We start from the raw sequence: 19,117 nt of genomic DNA, 5'->3' as shown, positions 1-19,117 counted from the left end.
CATCTCTGCGCACCGTCCCTACATTTTCTTGCTTGAACTGTCTTCAGTTGACTTTCTGAGCCTCCCTATCCTCTGTGGTCTAAAGACCCTGTGCTTGGAGAACAGGCCTGAGCTAGTCCAAGGACAGCTGTTGAAAAGCTACCTAGAGGAGTTGGGGATTTAGCTCAGTGGTAGAGCGCTTGCCTAGCAAGCGCAAGGCCCTGGGTTCAGTCCTCAGCTCCAGAAAAAAAAGAAAAGAAAAAAAGAAAAGCTACCTAGAAGGGAACACTGTTTGCTTCAGAGGCTGTGGTCCTTAATGCGAAGGCCACAGAGTCACATTTTCACAGACCCTGCAGGTCAGGTAGGCAGTGGTCACAGTGACATTGATCCCAGCAGAGCCTACCACGGTTGTGAAGGAGGCAGCGACCTGGACTGCCAGCTTCCCCCAGACCTGCCTTGAAGAATGTTGAGAGTATGAGAAGCCTGAAAGAGGGCTGGAAATTAAGAGCCTGCCAAAGGGTCAGGGGTTGGACACCACCAAGAAGAACCAACCACTATGGGGGTCTCTCTAGTACCCCCAAGGTAGGGATGTAGCAGGAACATTAGTAGGGAAGCCAGGTCAGACAAGGTAATCAAAGAAGGCCCAGACCTCAGTTTTCTTGTCTGTTAAATGAGAACAAAACTACAGACCCAACCAGCCAAAACCATTTTGAAAAAGAACAAAGTTTGAAAATGTTTTTTGATTCCAAATTTTATAGAGCTACAGTAATAAAAACTGTGGTACTGGCTCAAAGGCAGACTCATAGAACAATGGAATAGAGTAAACGGCCCAGAAATAGGGCCTCCAGAGATTGGTCAGTGGTTAAGAGCACTGGCTATTCTTCTAGAAGACCGGGCTTAACGCCCAGCCTGGTAGCTTACAACCATTCTTAACTCCAGTTCTAGGGGATCCAGTGGCTTCCTCTGGTCCCTGCTGGCAGTAGGCACACAAGTGATACCCAGACATACATGTAGGCAGGGCACCTCATACACATTTAAAAAGAATTAGAGTCCAGGAATAAACCTTCATGTCTATTTATTTATTTATTTGTATGTGTGTGTGTGTGAGAGAGAGAGAGAGAGAGAGAGAGAGAGAGAAGGGGGGTATACGCCACATGTGTGCAGGTCCCCTCAGAGGACAGCAGAGGACATGCGGTTCCTTGAAGCTGGAGTTAAGGGTGGTTATGAGCCACCTGTCACAGATGCAGGTCCTCTGGAAGAACAGAAAGGACCCTTATCCACGGAGCATGTCTCCAGCCCCTGGTCAATTGATTTTGCATGGATGCCGAGAACATTCAGTTGGGAAATGACAATCTTTTTTACAAACAGTGCTGGGAAGGCTACATATGCACATGTAAAAGAAATGAAAAAAACAGACCCTTACCTTATACCATGTGGGAAAAAAAACCCAATGCAAAATCTGTCACAGCACAAACGTGAGATCTAAAGCCATAGAGATCCGAAAAGAAAATCGAAGAGGAAAGCGACCTGACACAGAATTCGCCAGTGTCCTCTTGAATGTGACATAATGACAAAACAAAGTGGGTAGGCTGGGCTTGGATACAGTGAGTTAAATTTAAATGCTTGTGCGTCAAAGGACAGCATCAAGAGTGTAAACAGACAACTTATGAAACAGAATGCACGATTTGAAAAATCACGGACCTGTTAAAGGGTGAGCGTCTAGACTGTAGAAAGAACTCACAGAAAAGACAAATGACCTGGTCAAGATGGGCAAAGGTACTGAATAGACATGTCTCTGAAGAAGATATCCCAGGGTCAGCAAACACAGAACAGCTCTGCACCATTAGTCGTCAGGAAAATGCAAATCAAACCACAGTGTAGTGCGGCTTTATGCCAACTAGGGTTGCCATGACACAAAAGGAGGAAGGGGGGGAGGAGAAGGAGAAGGGGAGGAGGTATCTCTTCCCTGTTGCTGCGGGAATATAAAATGGGTCAGTCAGTATGAAAACCAGTGTGTCATAATGTTGCTGATGGCGGGCTAGGGCTCTAGTTCAAGGTAGAACACTTGCCTAATGTGTGCAAGGGCCCGAGTTTGAGCCCAACACTGTAATGGAAAAGTTAAAAATGCATTACCATGTGATCCAGAAACCACAGTTCTAGATCCTTCCTGAATGAAAAGCAGTATTGACTGACAGTCAAGTGTCCATGGATGGTGGATGCAGTCTATGCATATGTTCACTTACTCTCTGTGTGAATTATAAAGAAATTGCTGGGGCTGGGGAGATGGCTCAGCGGTTAAGAGCACCTGACTGCTCTTCCAGAGGTCCTGAGTTCAATTCCCAGCAACCACATGGTGGCTCACAACCATCTGTAATGGGATCTGATGCCCTCTTCTGGTCTGTCTGAAAACAGCTACAGTGTTCTCACATAAATAAGTAAGTCTTTTTTTTTTTTTTTTTTTTTTTAAAGAAATTGTCTTTTCTGTAAAATGGTCAAATATGTTCTAAGTCGGTGAGTCCTATTAGAATGGGAGCCCAGGGCAGATCACTAAGATCGCGGCACAGGACCCCTTTGCTTTAGTAATGAAAACCCAACAGGACACACTGTGGGTGAGCTTGCCTGCTCAATTCCTGAAGTAAACACTTTCCTGCTTTACCAAGATACTTCGGCTCACGCGGCCATTTTCTGAGACCCCAGACCTATGATAGAACATGCACGATTGTGTCAAGAAGAGAAAGCTCCTGGCAATACTACAGTGTGAGTGAGCCTCAGATGCTACGTCAAGTCTGTTGAGCCAGAGAAGCATAAACATGGTGAGGCTCTACGTGAGGAACGTCGGTACCCTACCCGGACCAATCAAATTCGCAGAGGCAGACAGTGGGGCTGGACATGGTGCACACAGCCTCAACTGCGTCGCTCTAGAGGACGTACAGCTGAGTTCAAGGGCAGCCTGGGCTACGTAGAAACCTGTCAACCAACAAACGCAAGTGAAACCAACAGAGGGACAGAGCCAGAGGTGGTGATGGCGGCCAGGTGAGAGTCCCTGCTTTGCACATGCAAGGCCTCAGGTTCAATACCCAGAGCTCTTCCCCGCCCCCACCCCAATGCTCATACAAGTAGAACAGGGTGAGGAGAGAATGTCCTCCCAAGTCTTACAGTCGAGGCTTGGCTGCCTGCCTGTGGCACTAGGGCAGGGTAGCAGAACCTTGCAGGTAGGTCCTAGTGAAAGGAAGTTACATCATTAGGGACCTGCTCTTGAGGAAGGACCCAGCTTTCTTCCCTTGACCTCATCCCTGCTATCTCTCCTTCCCTTCCACTTCCTTCTTCCCTCCTGTCTTCCTCTTTCCCTATTCCCCCTCTCCCACAATCTTCCCCACCTTCCTTTCCGGTTGCCATAAGTAAGCAGCTTTGCTCCAATGAAGTCCTGTTTCACTACAGGCTAATGCAATGGGACCAAGTAACCATTCGAAACCATGGGCCCACAGAAGCCTTCCCTCTTCATCAACTGGTTCCTCAGGAATTATGTCGCAGCCCTGGAAAGCAAACCTAGGGCAGGAAGGGAGGGACTCATATCGTTTAACAGAAGTAGTTTCTGTTCAGACAATAAACAGTTCTAGAAACAGTAGGTGTGCTAAATACCACTAACTGACACCCTGAACACTGGTAAAATACTAAATTTTACGCTACATATACTTACCACAAAAACCCAACACACACACATACCCCAAACGTTCAAACTCACCTGCTTCTCAGGTGAGCCAAGGAAACCATGCAAATGATAAAGACCGAGTGAACCCCATCAGCAATGGACTGGTCACCAGAGCTGTGCTCTCCAGAGGCATTCTGCCATGGCCACACATTTCAGGTTAACTTCTCCCTCAGAAAATTTGACTTAATTGGTCAGCAGCCAGGCACTGGGGTTTCTCAGAGCTCTGGGCCTGCTCCAGCTCCAACCTTATCTCCTCTGGTGTCTCAGTCTTTCCTTCTAGCCAAACAGGCCGCCTGTGGTCCCTTGAACATGGTAAGCTGAGAGCTGCCACAGTCCATTACTCTCTTGCGCCCCAGTTCCATTTCTCATTCTCTTGCTACCGGAATGAGAAGCCCTGGGCCCCGTCTGGCCCCCTGTCCTCACACAGGAGAAGCTACTTGCTCCCACCTAGAGGTGGCTGGCCTGCCCATGTGCTCCACTACCCATTGCCCAGGGTGTGAGGCCTCAGCGAACATCATCCCAGAATCCCGAGGGCTTCTCTAACCCTAGAGGCAGCCAAGCCCCACCTGGGTCCAAGTTCCTAGTGCCATTTTTTCCTCATCATCCCTGTTTCCTCCGTGCGAAGTTGAACTAGGAACAGCAGACTCTGAACAATATTGTACACTTGTTCTGAAAAGCTGAAAATAACAATTTTTGGAAAATTTCACAGTAGAAATGATAGAGTTTAAAGAATAGATACAACCTGCTATCAATTCATTTCATGATACTCCATTAACATGTGCAGTGTGTGTGTGTATGTTCACTTCTGTGTACCTGTGCATGTGTGTTATATGTACTTGCTCATTATGTGGACACATTTTGCTGTTCTTGGAGGTCAGAGGTCAGCTTTCAGGGGCCTCCCTTGATTGTTCTTTACCTTATTTATTTGTTCATTCATTCATTCATTCATTCATTCATTCATTCATTTTGAGACAGGGTCTCTTACTGATCATGGAGCTTAAACCAATCACTTAGTCTGACTGACCAATGAGCTTGCAGGACCCACTGGTCTGCAGCTTCCCAGCACAGTGGTTACTGATGCTGTCTGGCTTTTACATAGGTCCTGAGGATGCAAACTCGGGTTCTCATGATTGCATAGCAGGTACCTTACCAACATCTCCCCAGCTCAGTTGTAATGTATCCGTTAACAACATTTTTAAAGACAGATCCAGGCTAGTCTCAAACTCATTATTCTCCTATCTTAGCCTCCTCAGTGCTTGGATTATAGTTATCTGCCACCCCTACTGTTCTTCTCCCACCCCCTAACACTGTGCCCGACTGAAAAATAATTAAAAAAGAAGAATAGCAATTTCACGGGACCAGGAGATGGCATGGGTCATCTTGTGACTTAAAAACCAAGAGAAAACTCTCTGGTAGTGGAATGTAATTCTGGACATAGTTACAGGGGCATTCTGGAAAGATTTATGTTTAAGAGACACATCTCCAGCCATGCATCTTCCTTGAGACCCGTGCTGGCCCTCTCACTATGATGAGACAGCGATGGTCGATGGTCAGTTACCACTGCCTGGAGCCTCCCCTTTCTCCAAGCCAGTTTGTAGGTGATGATGACTCATGGCTCCAAAATAGATAAGCAAAGTAGGGCTCAGAAAGGGAAATTACTGCCTCCCAGCTCATCCAGAAAGTGAGGGTGAAACAACAGAGCCTGTGAGGGAGCGGCCCTCACAGCTGTCCCCGAGGCAGCCCAGGTGTAGGAAGCTCAGCCAAGGCATTGCCCACTTCACCATTTCTGCAAGTTCCTTCCCTCAAAGGCTCTATGATGTCAGCCAGCTCGGGTGAGCTGGACGCTTGTCCAGCTGTAGCCTGCAGTGACCGCAGGAGAGGGTCAGAAAAGGCAGGAGGAAGTCTATGTGCCACCCGTAGGGATAGAAGCCTTTCACAATCCAGCCCGGGCTTCCCTTCCTACAGGGCTTTGCACAACGTCAACGGTGCCAGTCTCCTTTCCACATCTCTGTTCTGCCCTCCTAGCTCCCAGATTCACCCCACCCCACCCCAGGGGCTGCTCTAGCTCTATGCAGATGCCAGAAGGGCCTGAGAATTGTTTGAGTTTCTGGAGCCCCAAATGCAAAGTGGGCCTTCAAGAATCTCTTTCACATTTTCTACAGAGGGCGGGCGGATCCTGCAGCCAGAATATCCTTGAGTGACAATAGGCAGGCATCGCAAAAACAGCCAAGCATGGCCACTGGGTGGTGAAGCTGAGGTAGGTGGATCTCTGGAAGGAAGGAAGGGAGGGAGGGAAGGAAGGAGGGAGGGAGGAAGGAAGGAAGGAAGGAAGAAAGGAAGGGAGGGAGGGAAGGAGGGAGGAAGGAAGGAAGGGAGGGAGGGAGAGAGGGAGGAAGGAAGGAAGGGAGGAAGGGAGGGAGGGAGAGAGGGAGGAAGGGAGGGAGGGAAGGAGGGAGGGAGGGCAGAGGAAGCACAGTCACAAATCTAACCCAGGCAGACAGCTGGCCAGTTGAATGGACATAGAGGTGCCCAGATTTTGGACTCTGACTGCTCTCGTGCACAGCCTGTGGAAGGAGTAATACCATCAAACCACAAACTTGCCCTAAAAATACCTTCTGGCCTTGAAAGCAGGAATTACTTGGTTTTGTTTAAAAGCGTTCCCTTTTTTTTTCTTTCTAATGACGTATGTCATCTATATTTAATTGCAGAGAGTTAATTTACCCCCTATGCCATTGGAAGGAGAAAAGGTGGGGAAAGTCCACCTCTTGAACCATGGACACCAGTGCCAGGCTGGGGTTGGGCAGGCTGTCCCTCGAAGGTTATAACCCACCAAGCTGTTCTTGGAATCCGAGAGCCGAGGGCATTGAGCTGCTTGTGCCCCGGAGCTTCCTGAAGCCAGGCCGCCACTGGCTATCTCCTCACAGGCGCTAATTGGGGACACCTGTGGGGTGGCCATCCAGGCGCTAGCAAAAAGAACTTCTGGGGGTGTCGTAAGCAGCTGAGACTAAGAGAAATCTTCATGGAACTTGAAACCAACGTTCTCTTTTTAGTTTTGAATTGTTTAATGTGCTGGTTGTTAATCTGAGGTGGCTCAGAACTCAATGATGGATGTTTATAGGATGAAATGCTCATGGCCACCTGGCCTTCTCCTCACTAGTTTCTTTCCTCTTGCCCTGCCAGCAGCTAACGGCTTCCATCCATCCCCTGTGCGGCCTTCCAGGGAATCCTGTGAAAACCAGCTTACGCTGCTGTCTGCAGATCCCCAACATACCACACATTGTACAGACCTGTTCGGAGAGTCCATCCCCATTCTTCTCACATTCCAGGGAGGGAGATGTGGAAGGTGGCTGGTGGCACCTGGTTCATCTCCTGCAAGCCCCTCTTGCTTCCTGGCCACTGGCCCACATGGAGTCACTAGCCCCTTGACCCTAAGTTATGAAGTCCTGCCCTGCTCCAAGTCCTTCCTCAAAGCTGTGTTGGCTGTGGTTCGGCCCCCACAGGCTCAGACCCCCACAGGTCACTCAGATCACCCTGCAGCTGTAAGAGGGCTCCCACTGTAGCCGGAGGACTTTTAGAGGTCTTAAAGTCGCTGTTCACACCAACGCCAAGGAGCTGACCCGATCCACTTAAACCTTAAAGCAGGGGTTTCTTTCAGATACAACTGAACTGTATAACTTAAAAATGGCGAAGTTTGGAAAAGGAGAGACCAGATAACAGATATACGGGGTCAGTTGAATTTATCCTAGTCCTGTCAGTCAAATCCTGAGAGAGAAATGCAACCTTCTGGTACCATGGCTTGGTACCCAGCCAGCTGGTGGCAGTTTGTTGACAACCATCAGGCCCAGGCTGTGCTGTCAGCTTTACCATGTATAGTTCAGCCTGGCCCCACCAGTCCCTGTAGTCCCTGGGCTGTGCGGAGTGTTCGGCCTTCCATCGGTTCCTGCACGCTCAGATTAGCTCTAACAATCACAACTTTTGCTTCATGTCCTTTCAGTTTTATTGTTTTGAGACAGGTCTAGCTATGTAGTCCAAACTGGACCCCCAACTCCTTATGTCGTCCATAGTGGTCAAACCCACAATCCTCCTACCTCAGCCTTCCAAGAACATCATCATGAAGAAAATGTCAGAGTCTGGAACGAGTAGGTTGTGATATACTCGATTCATATTTGGCCAGCTACACGGCACGGTGGATTTGGAAATAGTCTACTTTGCAGTTCCCTTTACTGGGAATAGTAGAACAACTTCCTGTTATGGAACGCAACATCTTGAGTTTTTGTTTCAGTGGTTTTATACAAATATCCAAGGACAAATTCAACCGAATATATCCAAGAGGCAAGTCTCCAATTAACATATTTCATGATCTGTGTATTTTGCCACAATTTAAAGTAAAAATTTAAATAGTAGAAACATAAAGAGAATCTGAAATTGTGCACATAATACATGTGTGCCCATGTAAACTAATTATATTTAGCAAATACAGCAAAATATTATTTATGTTGCACAATGTAAGGGAACTCTTCCCTGATCTTTTTTTCTCCATTTTCCCACTTTCCTTTTTGGGTTTGATATTAATGTTTTGTTTTTTTTGTTTTTGTTTTTTGTTTTTTGTTTTTTTTGGTTCTTTTTTTTCGGAGCTGGGGACCAAACCCAGGGCCTTGCGCTTCCTAGGTTTGTTTGTTTTTTTTAAGAAGACATATTCATAGCTTAACTGCCCAAGGCCGACTTTGAACAGCATGGCATATGGCAAACTCTCCTGATACTACAGCTGACAGGTTCTACATGAGAGGACAAGTGGCTTTAGGGCACGCTGGTGTGAGACCCCCTTTAGGTTTCTTCTCTCAGCCTAAATGGGGAAACTCAGAGTCTCGGGACTGGGAAGGGGAAGAGGCGCCAGCAACTAAGGGGACACACGGGGAAGGGGCAGGCCCGGCCTTGCAGTCTGGATTGGAGGGAAAAGCTCAGTCATGTTCCTGAGCTCCCAAACAGGAGGTGAAGGCCCATGCCGGCATATGGGCCTCAAGCTCTTCCAACACTTATTCTTTTTCAAATTTCAGCTATCCCCACAGAGATCTGACCCAGAAATAGATTTTAAAACGATACTGGAGAATTCCTTTGCAAAAGTCACTGGCTGTTCAAGTCCCAGCCAGCAGAGAACAGGGTGGGAAGGTAGTCCTTGGCCGCGGCTGTTCAAGAGCCTTCCTTGCCTAGCCCAGTCATTTGGGACCTTGGAGCTCTCCAACGGAACTGTGACATCCTTGAAGGCAATAGAGTCTTATGGGATAAAACTCAAGGGTCCATTTTAGATCACCTAGCACAGAACCGCTAGAAAACCCTGGCAGGATGGCCCAGTGGGTAAGGGTGCCTGCTGCAGAGCCTGCTGACCTGAGTTTGATCCCCAGGATCTCCATGGTGGAAGGAAGAGAAATGACTCCTGCAAGACGTCCTTGGACCTACACTGGCATGCCGTGGTTGAGTGTGCCCTGTGCCCTCCTACAAATTAAAATGTAATTTACACATATGCGTGCGCACGTGCGTACACACACAGGACAGAAAATGAAACCAAGGGAAATGACATCAGGAAGACAAACCATGGGACACTCGTGGCCACTGGCATCTGGGGCTGTGGTGGCCTGGACTTTCTTATAACGTATGAGCAGGTTCTCTATGGTCGAAAGCCTTCTCAGTGGGGGAAGCCTGCTACTCTCAGCCTCAGACTGGTCTCACCTGACAGGTCCTGCTCTGAGGCTTAGCCACAAATTACCGTCAAATCTACAATGCTCCTTGTCACGGGTGTGTATAACAGAAACAAACTGTCCTTTCCTCTCCACTGTGGCCAGCCACCCAAACTCACCTCAGAGATGCTCTGCACAGCCAGAATCAGGCCACCCACAGCGTGTGGCTGTCCTGACAGGTTGTAATGCAGGGTTAACGAGAGACAGGACTACAGCTATTCCCATGCTAAACGCCACTACTTCTGAGTCATTTTATCTGCTTTTGCTGGGAGAGAGGACCTGAGACAGGGCCTTGCTCTATATCTCTGGCTAGTGTACCATTTCCTTCGTAGCCTAGGTTGTCCTAAACTTGCTATTCTCCTGCCTCCACCTCTCAAATACTGGGCTAAAGGTGTGTACCATCATGTCCGGCCTATCATATCTGGTTTCTATAATTTCTTCATCTCCTTTGCTACCAGGTAAGAATGTTTCTCCTAGCTCAGATCCGCCAACATTTATCACCACCTATAGCCCCAGACATGCCCCCACTAAAGGCCATATCCACAGGACCCCCATGGACACACTTGTTGCTAAAATTCCTTCCCTAGATGGAGACATAAACATCTACCCTCTCCTCCCATGGTTCCAATGACAAACTGAAGTCCGAGGTGGGGAACCAATGAGTTTACTTACTGAGCAATGAGTGAAGGGTTATGGGAAGGAGCATGGATGACCTTAAAGTAGCCCGTAGACGCTCTGTACTTGGCAGAAATGCTAATTTTCCCCGGAGCGTCACAGAAGGAACCTCTCACCTAGCCCTTCCCTGTGTATATGCTGTAGCCCTTACCCTAGAACCTGAGGCAAGGCCACGTGCAATTAGGGCAAAATTGCAGACAACTGGGAGGGAGGGCAGCTGGATACTCAGGTGAGGGCATCATCACTCTCCCCGCCCTTCCTTCCAAGAGAGAACCAACAGCAGCCCAGCAGAGACGACTGTTGGCAAACAGCCCCCAGCTGAACGTGTAGAGGGTGGCAGTTTGGCTGGGAGGATTGTTCTCCAAGCTACTTGTTCATGTTGTGGGTCGATAAACCTTGTGGGGCCTGTTGAAATCTTGGGGTAGGGCTGGGGAGATAGCTAGTAGGTAAAGCACTTTGCACGTGAGTAGACTCATGTCTGAATCCAAGAACCCACATAAAATCAGGGGCAGCTCATGTCTATGATCCCAGAGCACCCAAAGCAAAACTGGAGTGAGAGGCAGGAGAACTCTTGGAAGCTCAAGCAGCAGACGGATGGCCACCTGCTCACAGCAGCAAACAGGAGACCCTGTCTCGAAACAGGCGAAAGGGAGTCTAACACCAGGGGCCACCCTCTGATCTACACACAGCATGGCACACATAAATGCTTACACACGCTCCCCGCCTCCTCACCCCCACATGGCTTTAGGGTATCTCCTGTAAGTACATGATCTCTGGAGATAGCTCCTAGTAACGGTTTCTTTAATTCCCAGGACCCCTTTACTTCCCTCCTTCTTATGAATGGATGTTAGAAATACAGCTGGTTCCTACCTGTGCTCAGGAAAGGCAAAAGTTGCCAGATAAACCGTGTGTACTGAGATTGCATACGTCCACCCGGCTCAGAGGTTTAACAGTTCACAACATTAGCTGGGTTTAATTCCTTTGGTAAAATGGTGGGTCACCCTACAGTTTTAGAGGATAAGACGCCCCCTTCTGGCCTCCACAGGCACTGCATGCACATGGTGCACAGACAATACAGGCAGGCAAAATACCCAAACACATAAAATAAAAATAAATAAGAGAGAGAGAGAGAGAGAGAGAGAGAGAGAGAGAGAGAGAGAGACTGGCTATCCTTTTTCCTTTTCTTTTCTTTCTCCTTAACTATGCCCACTGCCTTGGTCTCTCCCTGTCATTTGAGACAACCTCTTACCATGCAGACAAACTTACTTTATGTCAACTTACTCTGGCCCTCTTCTCTCTGCCTGGGCTGAGATTGCAGGCATTTGCCACCACTCTAGGCCTAAGACTATTTTCACAGAGTATAGTGCCAGGCTGCAGGATTCCAGGGCAGTGTGAAAGGTTGCCACTATCTACTTCCTCCTTGTCCCTTGCTCTGCCTTCCCTGGGAAGTGTCTCCTAGCCAAGGCCTAGGGAGCCAGGCGCGGTGAGACAGTGCCAGGATGCCAGGACACCTGCGGCAGCTCACAGGCAGAGCAAGTACAGGGCATGGTGTGACACTACCCAGGAAGCAGCCCCCGGGGAGCTGGGTCCTGCTGCTGCTGCTGCTGCTGCTGCTGCTGCTGCTGCTGCTGCTGCTGCTGCTGCTGCCACACCCTGATGTCTTATATGTCATCCTTCTGCCTGGCCTCTGCCACTGGGCTGCTGCTTTTCTAGGCTTTGATCTGGGGAAGTTGAACCCAGACGTTGGGATTTGGATAGAAATACTAGGGATAAAATGGGTCAGGGTGTCTGGCCTTCCTGGGTTGCAGGGCTCTAAATCAGAGTGGCAGTTGGATTCTGGCTATCACCAATGAGAATGAGTGAGATGGTGAATGAGATGGCCAACAACACTGCCTTCATCTGCAGCTCTGGACTGGTCCTACACTCTTTGTAAAAATGGGGAAACTGAGGCCCAGACAGGCACAAGATGCCCTCCCTCTCCAGGCAAGGCCCTCTGTCCTCTGTGAAATCAGTTTCAAGGGAGGAAGTCCATCACATACTCTTCTAGCACGGACCCCAAGCAGAGCTAGCCACAAAGGAAGGGAGGGTGGCTTACTAACCCTCATCCTCCCGGCTTTGGCCCCAGGTGAGGCTGGGGCAGAACCACATGAGTAAGAGGTCCTAAGAGTTCCCCGTGGTGTGGAAGCATTATCTTCAGGAGAAACACATCTCCAGCTTTAACCGAAAGGTCTCAACTTGTCTCCAAGAGCCACAAGGGACAGTCAGGAGTGGAGGAGTCAGGGGGAAGCTGGAGGCAAAGTGGAAAACAAGAAACCTGGGCAAACCTTGTGGTCTCCACTGCTCTTGCCCACCAGGTTCCCATATTTCATGGGCAAAAAGATTTGATTTACACCTGCACTGAATTGGAAAAGTCAGGCAGGAAGCTACCTAGCCCACCCTCCTTCAAGTGCCTGAGGCATGCAGAGATCAGAGGCTGGGTCAGAGAAGGAGGCTTAACACTGGTAAGACACCAGGACTTTCCTGCATTCGACCACCTTCAGTTCAAATATCTGAACTTATCTCCATTACACAGATGTAGAAACTGAGGCCCAAAGAGAAACAGCAACCGACCTAGCCCTTACAAAGCTGAAACCCAAACCCAACCAAAGCTGGCCTGGTGCCATGGCTGCTGACTTCTCCCTTGTCACATTCCTCCCTATGTATCCTCCTCAAATCCTCCATTAGGCTGTCCTGGTGAGCTCTGCCGCTGTCCCAGAGGAGAATCAGCCTGTGAGTACAGGGGTCGGCTCTCTGTTGTCAGTGGGGGTAATGCCTGTGAGAGAAATTCATTATCTCAGGGCCCATCTTTTGCCTTTCCCGTCAGTAGAGACTGTGGCCCAGGTCACCTCCATGATAATTAGGACCAAAGGCAAGGCACAATTTTTATGGGAAAACTGTACCCCATGTCAGTCTCCAAGGTGATTCCCGCCTGGCTGGACCTGTTCCGCAAGCTCACCGCCCCAAGTCGATTCCACTCACCCAGAAGGCATCGCGGAACTGCAGCTGGGCGGTCATCGTCTTGTCTGTTGTGTCAAATGCTAGCACTCCTGCTTCAAACAGGGCTGAATGCGGGCCAGGAGCCAGGAGCAAGTCCCAGTTCTAGCGCGGCTAGACCAAGCTCTCCCTCCCACTTCCAGTCGGCGCCGTCTGAAACGCTCAGAAGGCAGCCACAAGTCAGAGGCAACTGCCGGAGGGAGGAAAAAGGCTCAACCTGTTTTGTTTGGGGCTAGAATCAGCAGCGAAATGAGGAAGGAGCCCTGCCCAGTGATGGATGGGTGGGCCACGATTTCCAGCCTGGCTCTCGCCAGCCCCGTGATGGAAGAGGACGCAGGCTGAGGCCCAGGGCAGGCAGCCCAGGTGGCGGGCAGAGGCTGGGAGAGAGGCAGGATGTGCACAGGCCAGGCAGGCAAGCAGCCTGAGGCCTGCACAGGAAGATTTGTGCAACATCCCCCCAGGGCAGGCGCAGGACTCTAACCCACAGGAAGTTGAGCTGCTGCGTTTCTTCTGCACAGCCCTGCCTGCCACCTGCCACTCTGCTGCCTGCTCATATCCTGGCCCAGTTTAGCTTTAGAACTGTCAAGTTAGGAATCCCGTGGCTGTTACCCTCACAGGCCCCAAGAGGTTAGGTTTTTGGGGTCTCACCCGAGTCAAAGACATCCACCATTCATTCCAACCTTAGCAGTTCATGCCCTAGACTAGGTCCCAACCCTCAAGTAGCTCACAGCATGGGGCAGACTCAGCCCTGGTCCAGGGGCTATGAGAGCGGAAAGGTGGGGTGAGCAGGTAACCAGCTAAGGACCTCAGCCTGACGAGGCATGGGTCCTGGTCCCCGTGCAAATCTTCACCCATCCCTCTTCAGTTCACAACTGTGATAGTGATAGACGGAGGGAGACAGGAGTCTGGAGACTCGTTCAGCTTTTGTTTAATTTGGACTCCGCCCTTCAATAGTGGAAGGACCTTGATTGACCTAACTCAGAGCCTCAGCCTCCCCACCGTCGTGCACCTCCCCCCCACCCCCACCCCCGCCCACGGTCTTTGGGAAAGTTTTTCATATCAAGAATGCTTCTGGAATTTCTCTTTGTAGGGCAAGCAGGTCTGGGGAACACTATCCAGAGTCAGGATTTGTCCACTCAGCAGAGGCTTCTGGGAGTCCTGAGCCCCGGGTGGGCTGGTGAAAAGAATGAGTCAGGGATTGTCCACAAATCACCACCCTCGCCGAGGCTTACCTTAGGACCAACTGGGTTGATCAGACAGCTGAGCTCCCAAGTGTGGGTTACGTGCCAGGGCTGAAAGAGAGACACACCCAGACTTCCTTAAACAACCCCCAAGAAGAAACACAGCAGGCCTGGTGCTGGAAGCCTTTCTCTCTAGAATCCCAGGGCTTGAGCTCAAAGGGCTATGAGCATCTTTTAAAAAGAGATTTATTTCTAATTTTTATTTGTGTGTGTGTGCGAGTTAGCCTGTGTGTGCGCGCCCACTCTAGGTGTGTACAGATGCCTGAAGAGGCTAGCAGAGGGCATCAGATCCTCTGGAGCTGCCTGATGGAGGTGCTGGGAATTGAACTCTGACCCTTCAGAAGAGCGCCAAGCACTCTTTAGTGAGCCATCTCTCCAGCCCCATATAAGCAGCTTTAGCACCCAGGTTGAGACACCCAGGTTTTCCTCTTGCTTGCAGGTGCAGACCTCATGTAGTGTAGAAACCTTGACCCTACGGGCCCTGTGCTGAGGTTACTTTTGTCATTACAGATTGGCCAGTTCAACAACTCCATCCGTAAAATGTGGCGAGACCTCGAATTCAGAAAGCAGACCAGAGTCCTCTGTTACCAGTTTTAACTGGCAGGAAAAGCCCAGGCTGAGCTCCCTGTTAGTCTTTCCGGGTATCTCTTCTCTCTGGTCTGCTGGGTCAGTCCAGCCCCTATCTCTAGAGTCTACATCTCCAGGTGAAGCCACATCAAAGAAAGAAAAGGGAAAATCCAGGCTGTGTTCTCCGAAGTCCTGTCCCTCAGTCTCCTGGGAGATCTCCCCCGATGTCTCTTTGGCTAAGAGTAGATGCTCTTTCAGCAGCATCGCCATGACAGCGACCCCTTGGGACTGTCATAGATGCTGGGGAAAGTTACAGTGACCATGAGACCGTCTCCTCAGAGACACAAAGAATGCTGCTGACCATCTCCGGTCAGGCCTGCTGGGACAGGTCTGCCAGGAGGGGAGGCAGATCTGGTTTCTACCCTAATGGAATTACAGGCAAGTTCCAGAAAGATCTCTCCTTATGGGATGGAACCAGAAGACAGTGTTCTGATGCGAATGCAGGAAATAAAGAGGGAGGGGGTTTTACAAGGATAGTTGGAGGGCTGGATGGCGCTGCCAGGGAGGCTGAGGCAGCTGTGGGGTGTAGAGGAGACAGAGGGAAGAACGGATAGAGGTGTGCACGAAGCCTTTGGAAGATGGAACTGTGTGTTAGCAAGCCCCCCCGCCCCCGCAACCCCCACTAGCCGTCGCCAACACCAAACCCAGTCCTTAGGGAGGGGAATCTGTGTCTGAAAAATCACAGCTCTTTAATCCTTGCTTCTCCTACCTCAGAAGATAATTTGCCTTGATTGTCTAGGCAACTGTGCCCCAGGCCACACTACGAGGGGGACCCCCACCAGGCCAGGCCAGACTGATTGACACAGCACTTTGAACATATATGTTGGAAGAGTCAAGAGGTCCAAGGACTGAAAATAAATTGCAGAATCAGTTGTTACAGCCTTGGCTGCCACAGCCAGCCACCTGGCAGGATTTGAGTCTTAAAACCATTTTGTCTTTGCCTTTAAGCCATGTAAGCAACTGAAACATTGTCAATGGTAGACATTTGGGGATTCTTTTACCTATGATGTTTTTACTTACTGTTTATAATTGCACCCCCTTGGGTATGAATATTTGTGGAATAAGTGCTGAAATCTATCAAGTTCTGGGTTTTTCTGCCAGATACTAGATTGGTCTGTGTTCTGCTGGGGACAGGGAAGTTGAGTCAGTCATCTCCATTTATCAGCTGGTGGCAGACAGGCAACCCCCAAGGGTGTTGCAAGCAGGACTGGATGTACTGGGTACATGAACTGAAGTCTATCTGCTGACTATGTCATTTGCTGTCGGTGAGCCAGAGACTCCTGCCAGGCCTTATCCTCAGATGCTGTTGGTCATGGTCCTAACCCTGATTCTCCAGAAGCCTGCAGCTGGAGTCCTGCAGAAGAGACCTAGGCAGGAGTGGGGAGAGAGGGGCAGAGGAGCAGCCCGAGGGAAGCAGTGGGAGGTTACCACACACGAAGTATGTGTGTCAAGATTGCTCTTGAATCTCACGAAGATCAGCAAGATGGTTCAGCAGATAAAGGTGTGTGCCTCCAAGCCAGATGACCTCAGTTTAATCCCCAGGACCCAGTTGTTGAATGAGAGAACCTTCTATCATGAATTGTCCTCTGACTTATACCTGTGTTCTATGACATGTGCCTGTACTCTCATATAATACACACACACACACACACACACACACACACACACACACACACACACACATAAACACATACATACATACACACACACACCCTTATACATTATTAAATCAATTCATCTAAGACATATATACAAAGATATATTCAAGACAGGGTTACTGTCTATATTAACCTAGGCTTTTCTTGAACCTGATTTAGAGACAAGGCTGGCCTTAAACTCACAGAGATCCACCTGCCTCTGCCTCCCAAATGTGGGATTAAAGGTATGTATCATCATGCCCAACAATAATATCATGTTCAAGACAGCAATATCGGAGCATCCGAGCCTGGACAAGCTCATCCCTGAGCATCAGGGCTCTGTGCATTCACGAAGCTATCCCGGCTCACTGCCGACTGCTCTCCGTAGAGCGGAGCGATGCCTTCAGACTCCAATGTAGCTACCTTCTGGCTATTACTTTTCTGTGCAATGGATCTTGTTCTCAGGTCAATGGCCATTGTCATTACACAGCCTTCAGACCCTACATGGCCTAACTCAGCTGACTCTTCACTACCTGCCTCCCACTGGATTGATTTTGTTGTCTTGCCTCATTCTATTCCCTCTTTCTAACCTCTCTCCTTTGCTTGGGAAGTTCTTCCTGCCCCACCCTAGCCTCAGCCTTGGCCCAGATACCTACTTCTCTTCATTGTCACCTCCTCAGGAAAGCCAAGAGACAGACGGAATGCAGGCAGGACTGACGTAGACATACATCAGTGTGAGGGAACTCAGAGGCTGGAGGAGGGGATGTTGTCATGAGGTAGCCCTCACTGGTGATGCCAGGCTCTAGGGAAAGTCTGAGGCAAGAGCTTGGAACCTTGAAGAGGGGAGGGGACTGGAGAGAAGGAGGCTCTGAAAACTCCCTGCCCTAATTCAATTTGGTAACGGCATTCATCCCATTTGGTGTTTATGCTGATTTGATAATGCACCTCCTGGAGCGGGGCAGCCTCTGTCCTGGTGAAGCATCCCTCAAATGTCAGTAGACTGTGGCTGGCAGAGCATTCCTGAGAGACTGATTGATCCTCGGATGGGTGTGCTGACTGTGACTGTTCTAGACTATTCCAGTGTCTGACCAAGGTGGTCCCCTGTGCCCAGGGGTGATGTGTATGGTATCCTAGGTGGCCTAAGGCCCACAATCTAGTGCACCCTCTGTCCCACTCCATCATGAAGGAAGAACCATTCCAACGTACCGTGAAATAAATGGAGCCTCCCGTCTGGGAAAATGAACAATAGAAATGGCACTTATTGTTAGATGGCAGAACACACAAGGACAGAGCAACCGTTGAGGGGTAAGCCAGAAGCCCACAGCCTGAAAGCAGGGTCATGATTAACGAGACCAGGTGAGACGGAAGTTCAGCAGTAACAGGGTGGCCCACCTAGCTCTCACGCATCAGGCCTGGAGCTCAGCATGCCATGCACTCTGTGAGGCCTCCCTCATCCTACTCCACAGGGAAGAAAGCAGAGGCTTAGAAAAGTCAGTCAGCTGGTGGGAGTCACACTGGCAAATGTGGTCTTTCATCCTCATTGTGAGCTCGTATCAAGGAACCAAGGCCTAGGCAGGGGCAGGATGAGGAGTCCAGGCTGAGAGGCCAGTGAGGAGGCCAAGGGTTGTGCTGCGGGGGTGGGGAGGTCTTAGATGGAGCTGCTACCCCAGGGTCTTCAGTGGGGCTGAGGATGTGACCCTTGACCTTCAGACTGTGATATCAGGACTGGGTTTCAGTTTGCCTTGGGGACACCAGTGCAAAAGTAAGGCTCACAGCCTGAGGCTCCAGAGGCCCTTACTTGTAGCCGCAGAGAGTATGGCTGTTTTCCAAGCACTGTCAGTCATTACGGTTCATGAAAGCCACTGGAGGTGTGCAAAGTGGCAGCTGGCAGCTGGCAAGATAATGGAACAGAGCCCCAGAGGGCAGACAGGAGAGAGGACTGGGAATCTCTGACTCTCCTGCTCGCTCACTAGTAGGAGGGTAGAGATCACTTCAGGTTCTCAACGGGGGGACATCAGGAGACCATGTCCCAGCCTAGACCTACTGATGTTAGGTTCCACACACTTAGTCTCGGGCCAGAACTCCAGCCATTTTCTTTACATCTGTTTCATTTCACAGATTGGGACACATCGGCTGATCTGAGCTGCTCGTCAGGGAAGGGAAGGCTAACAGGCTGTCACCAACACCCTATCTAGTCTTCTAGTACTACACAAAGTTCTAGTCTGTTCTTTCTTGAAAGAGCTCTGACACTCTTGTTCAGTGTCTTCTCCTCAGTTGGTTCAGTTTTTTATTATTATTAATCATTTTATTCATTTACATTTCAAATGATTTCCCCCTTCCCAGTTACCCCTCTACAACTTCCCCATTCCTCCCCCTCTTCTCCCTCCCCCTCGCTTCTATGAGGGTGCTCCTCCATCCACTTACCCGCTCCAGACTCACTGCTCTACCATCCCCCTGTGCTGGGGCACCAAGTCTCCACAGGAC

At 49.8% G+C, this 19,117-nt stretch overlaps 1 protein-coding gene across 5 annotated transcripts in view; it reads right to left on the bottom strand.

The window, feature by feature from the left end:
* The window catches only part of Pstpip1 (proline-serine-threonine phosphatase-interacting protein 1), a 39,289-nt gene extending 25,698 nt beyond the window's left edge, over positions 1-13,591 (bottom strand). For 2 of the 5 annotated variants that reach the window (XR_005487766.2, XR_005487765.2), the window contains exon 1: positions 13,114-13,591. Coding sequence is in view for 2 of the 5 variants with exons in the window: in XM_006243113.5 (XP_006243175.1) it covers positions 13,114-13,149 (36 nt within the window). In the remaining 3 variants the exon portion in view is untranslated. 5 annotated transcript variants of the gene reach the window in all.
* Between the last annotated feature and the right edge of the window lie 5,526 nt (positions 13,592-19,117).

The sequence above is a fragment of the Rattus norvegicus genome, chromosome 8, assembly GCF_036323735.1.
Source record: "Rattus norvegicus strain BN/NHsdMcwi chromosome 8, GRCr8, whole genome shotgun sequence".
Taxonomy (NCBI): domain Eukaryota; kingdom Metazoa; phylum Chordata; class Mammalia; order Rodentia; family Muridae; genus Rattus; species Rattus norvegicus.
Note: the sequence above shows the minus strand (reverse complement) of the source record. Positions and strands in the feature narration are given on the sequence as shown.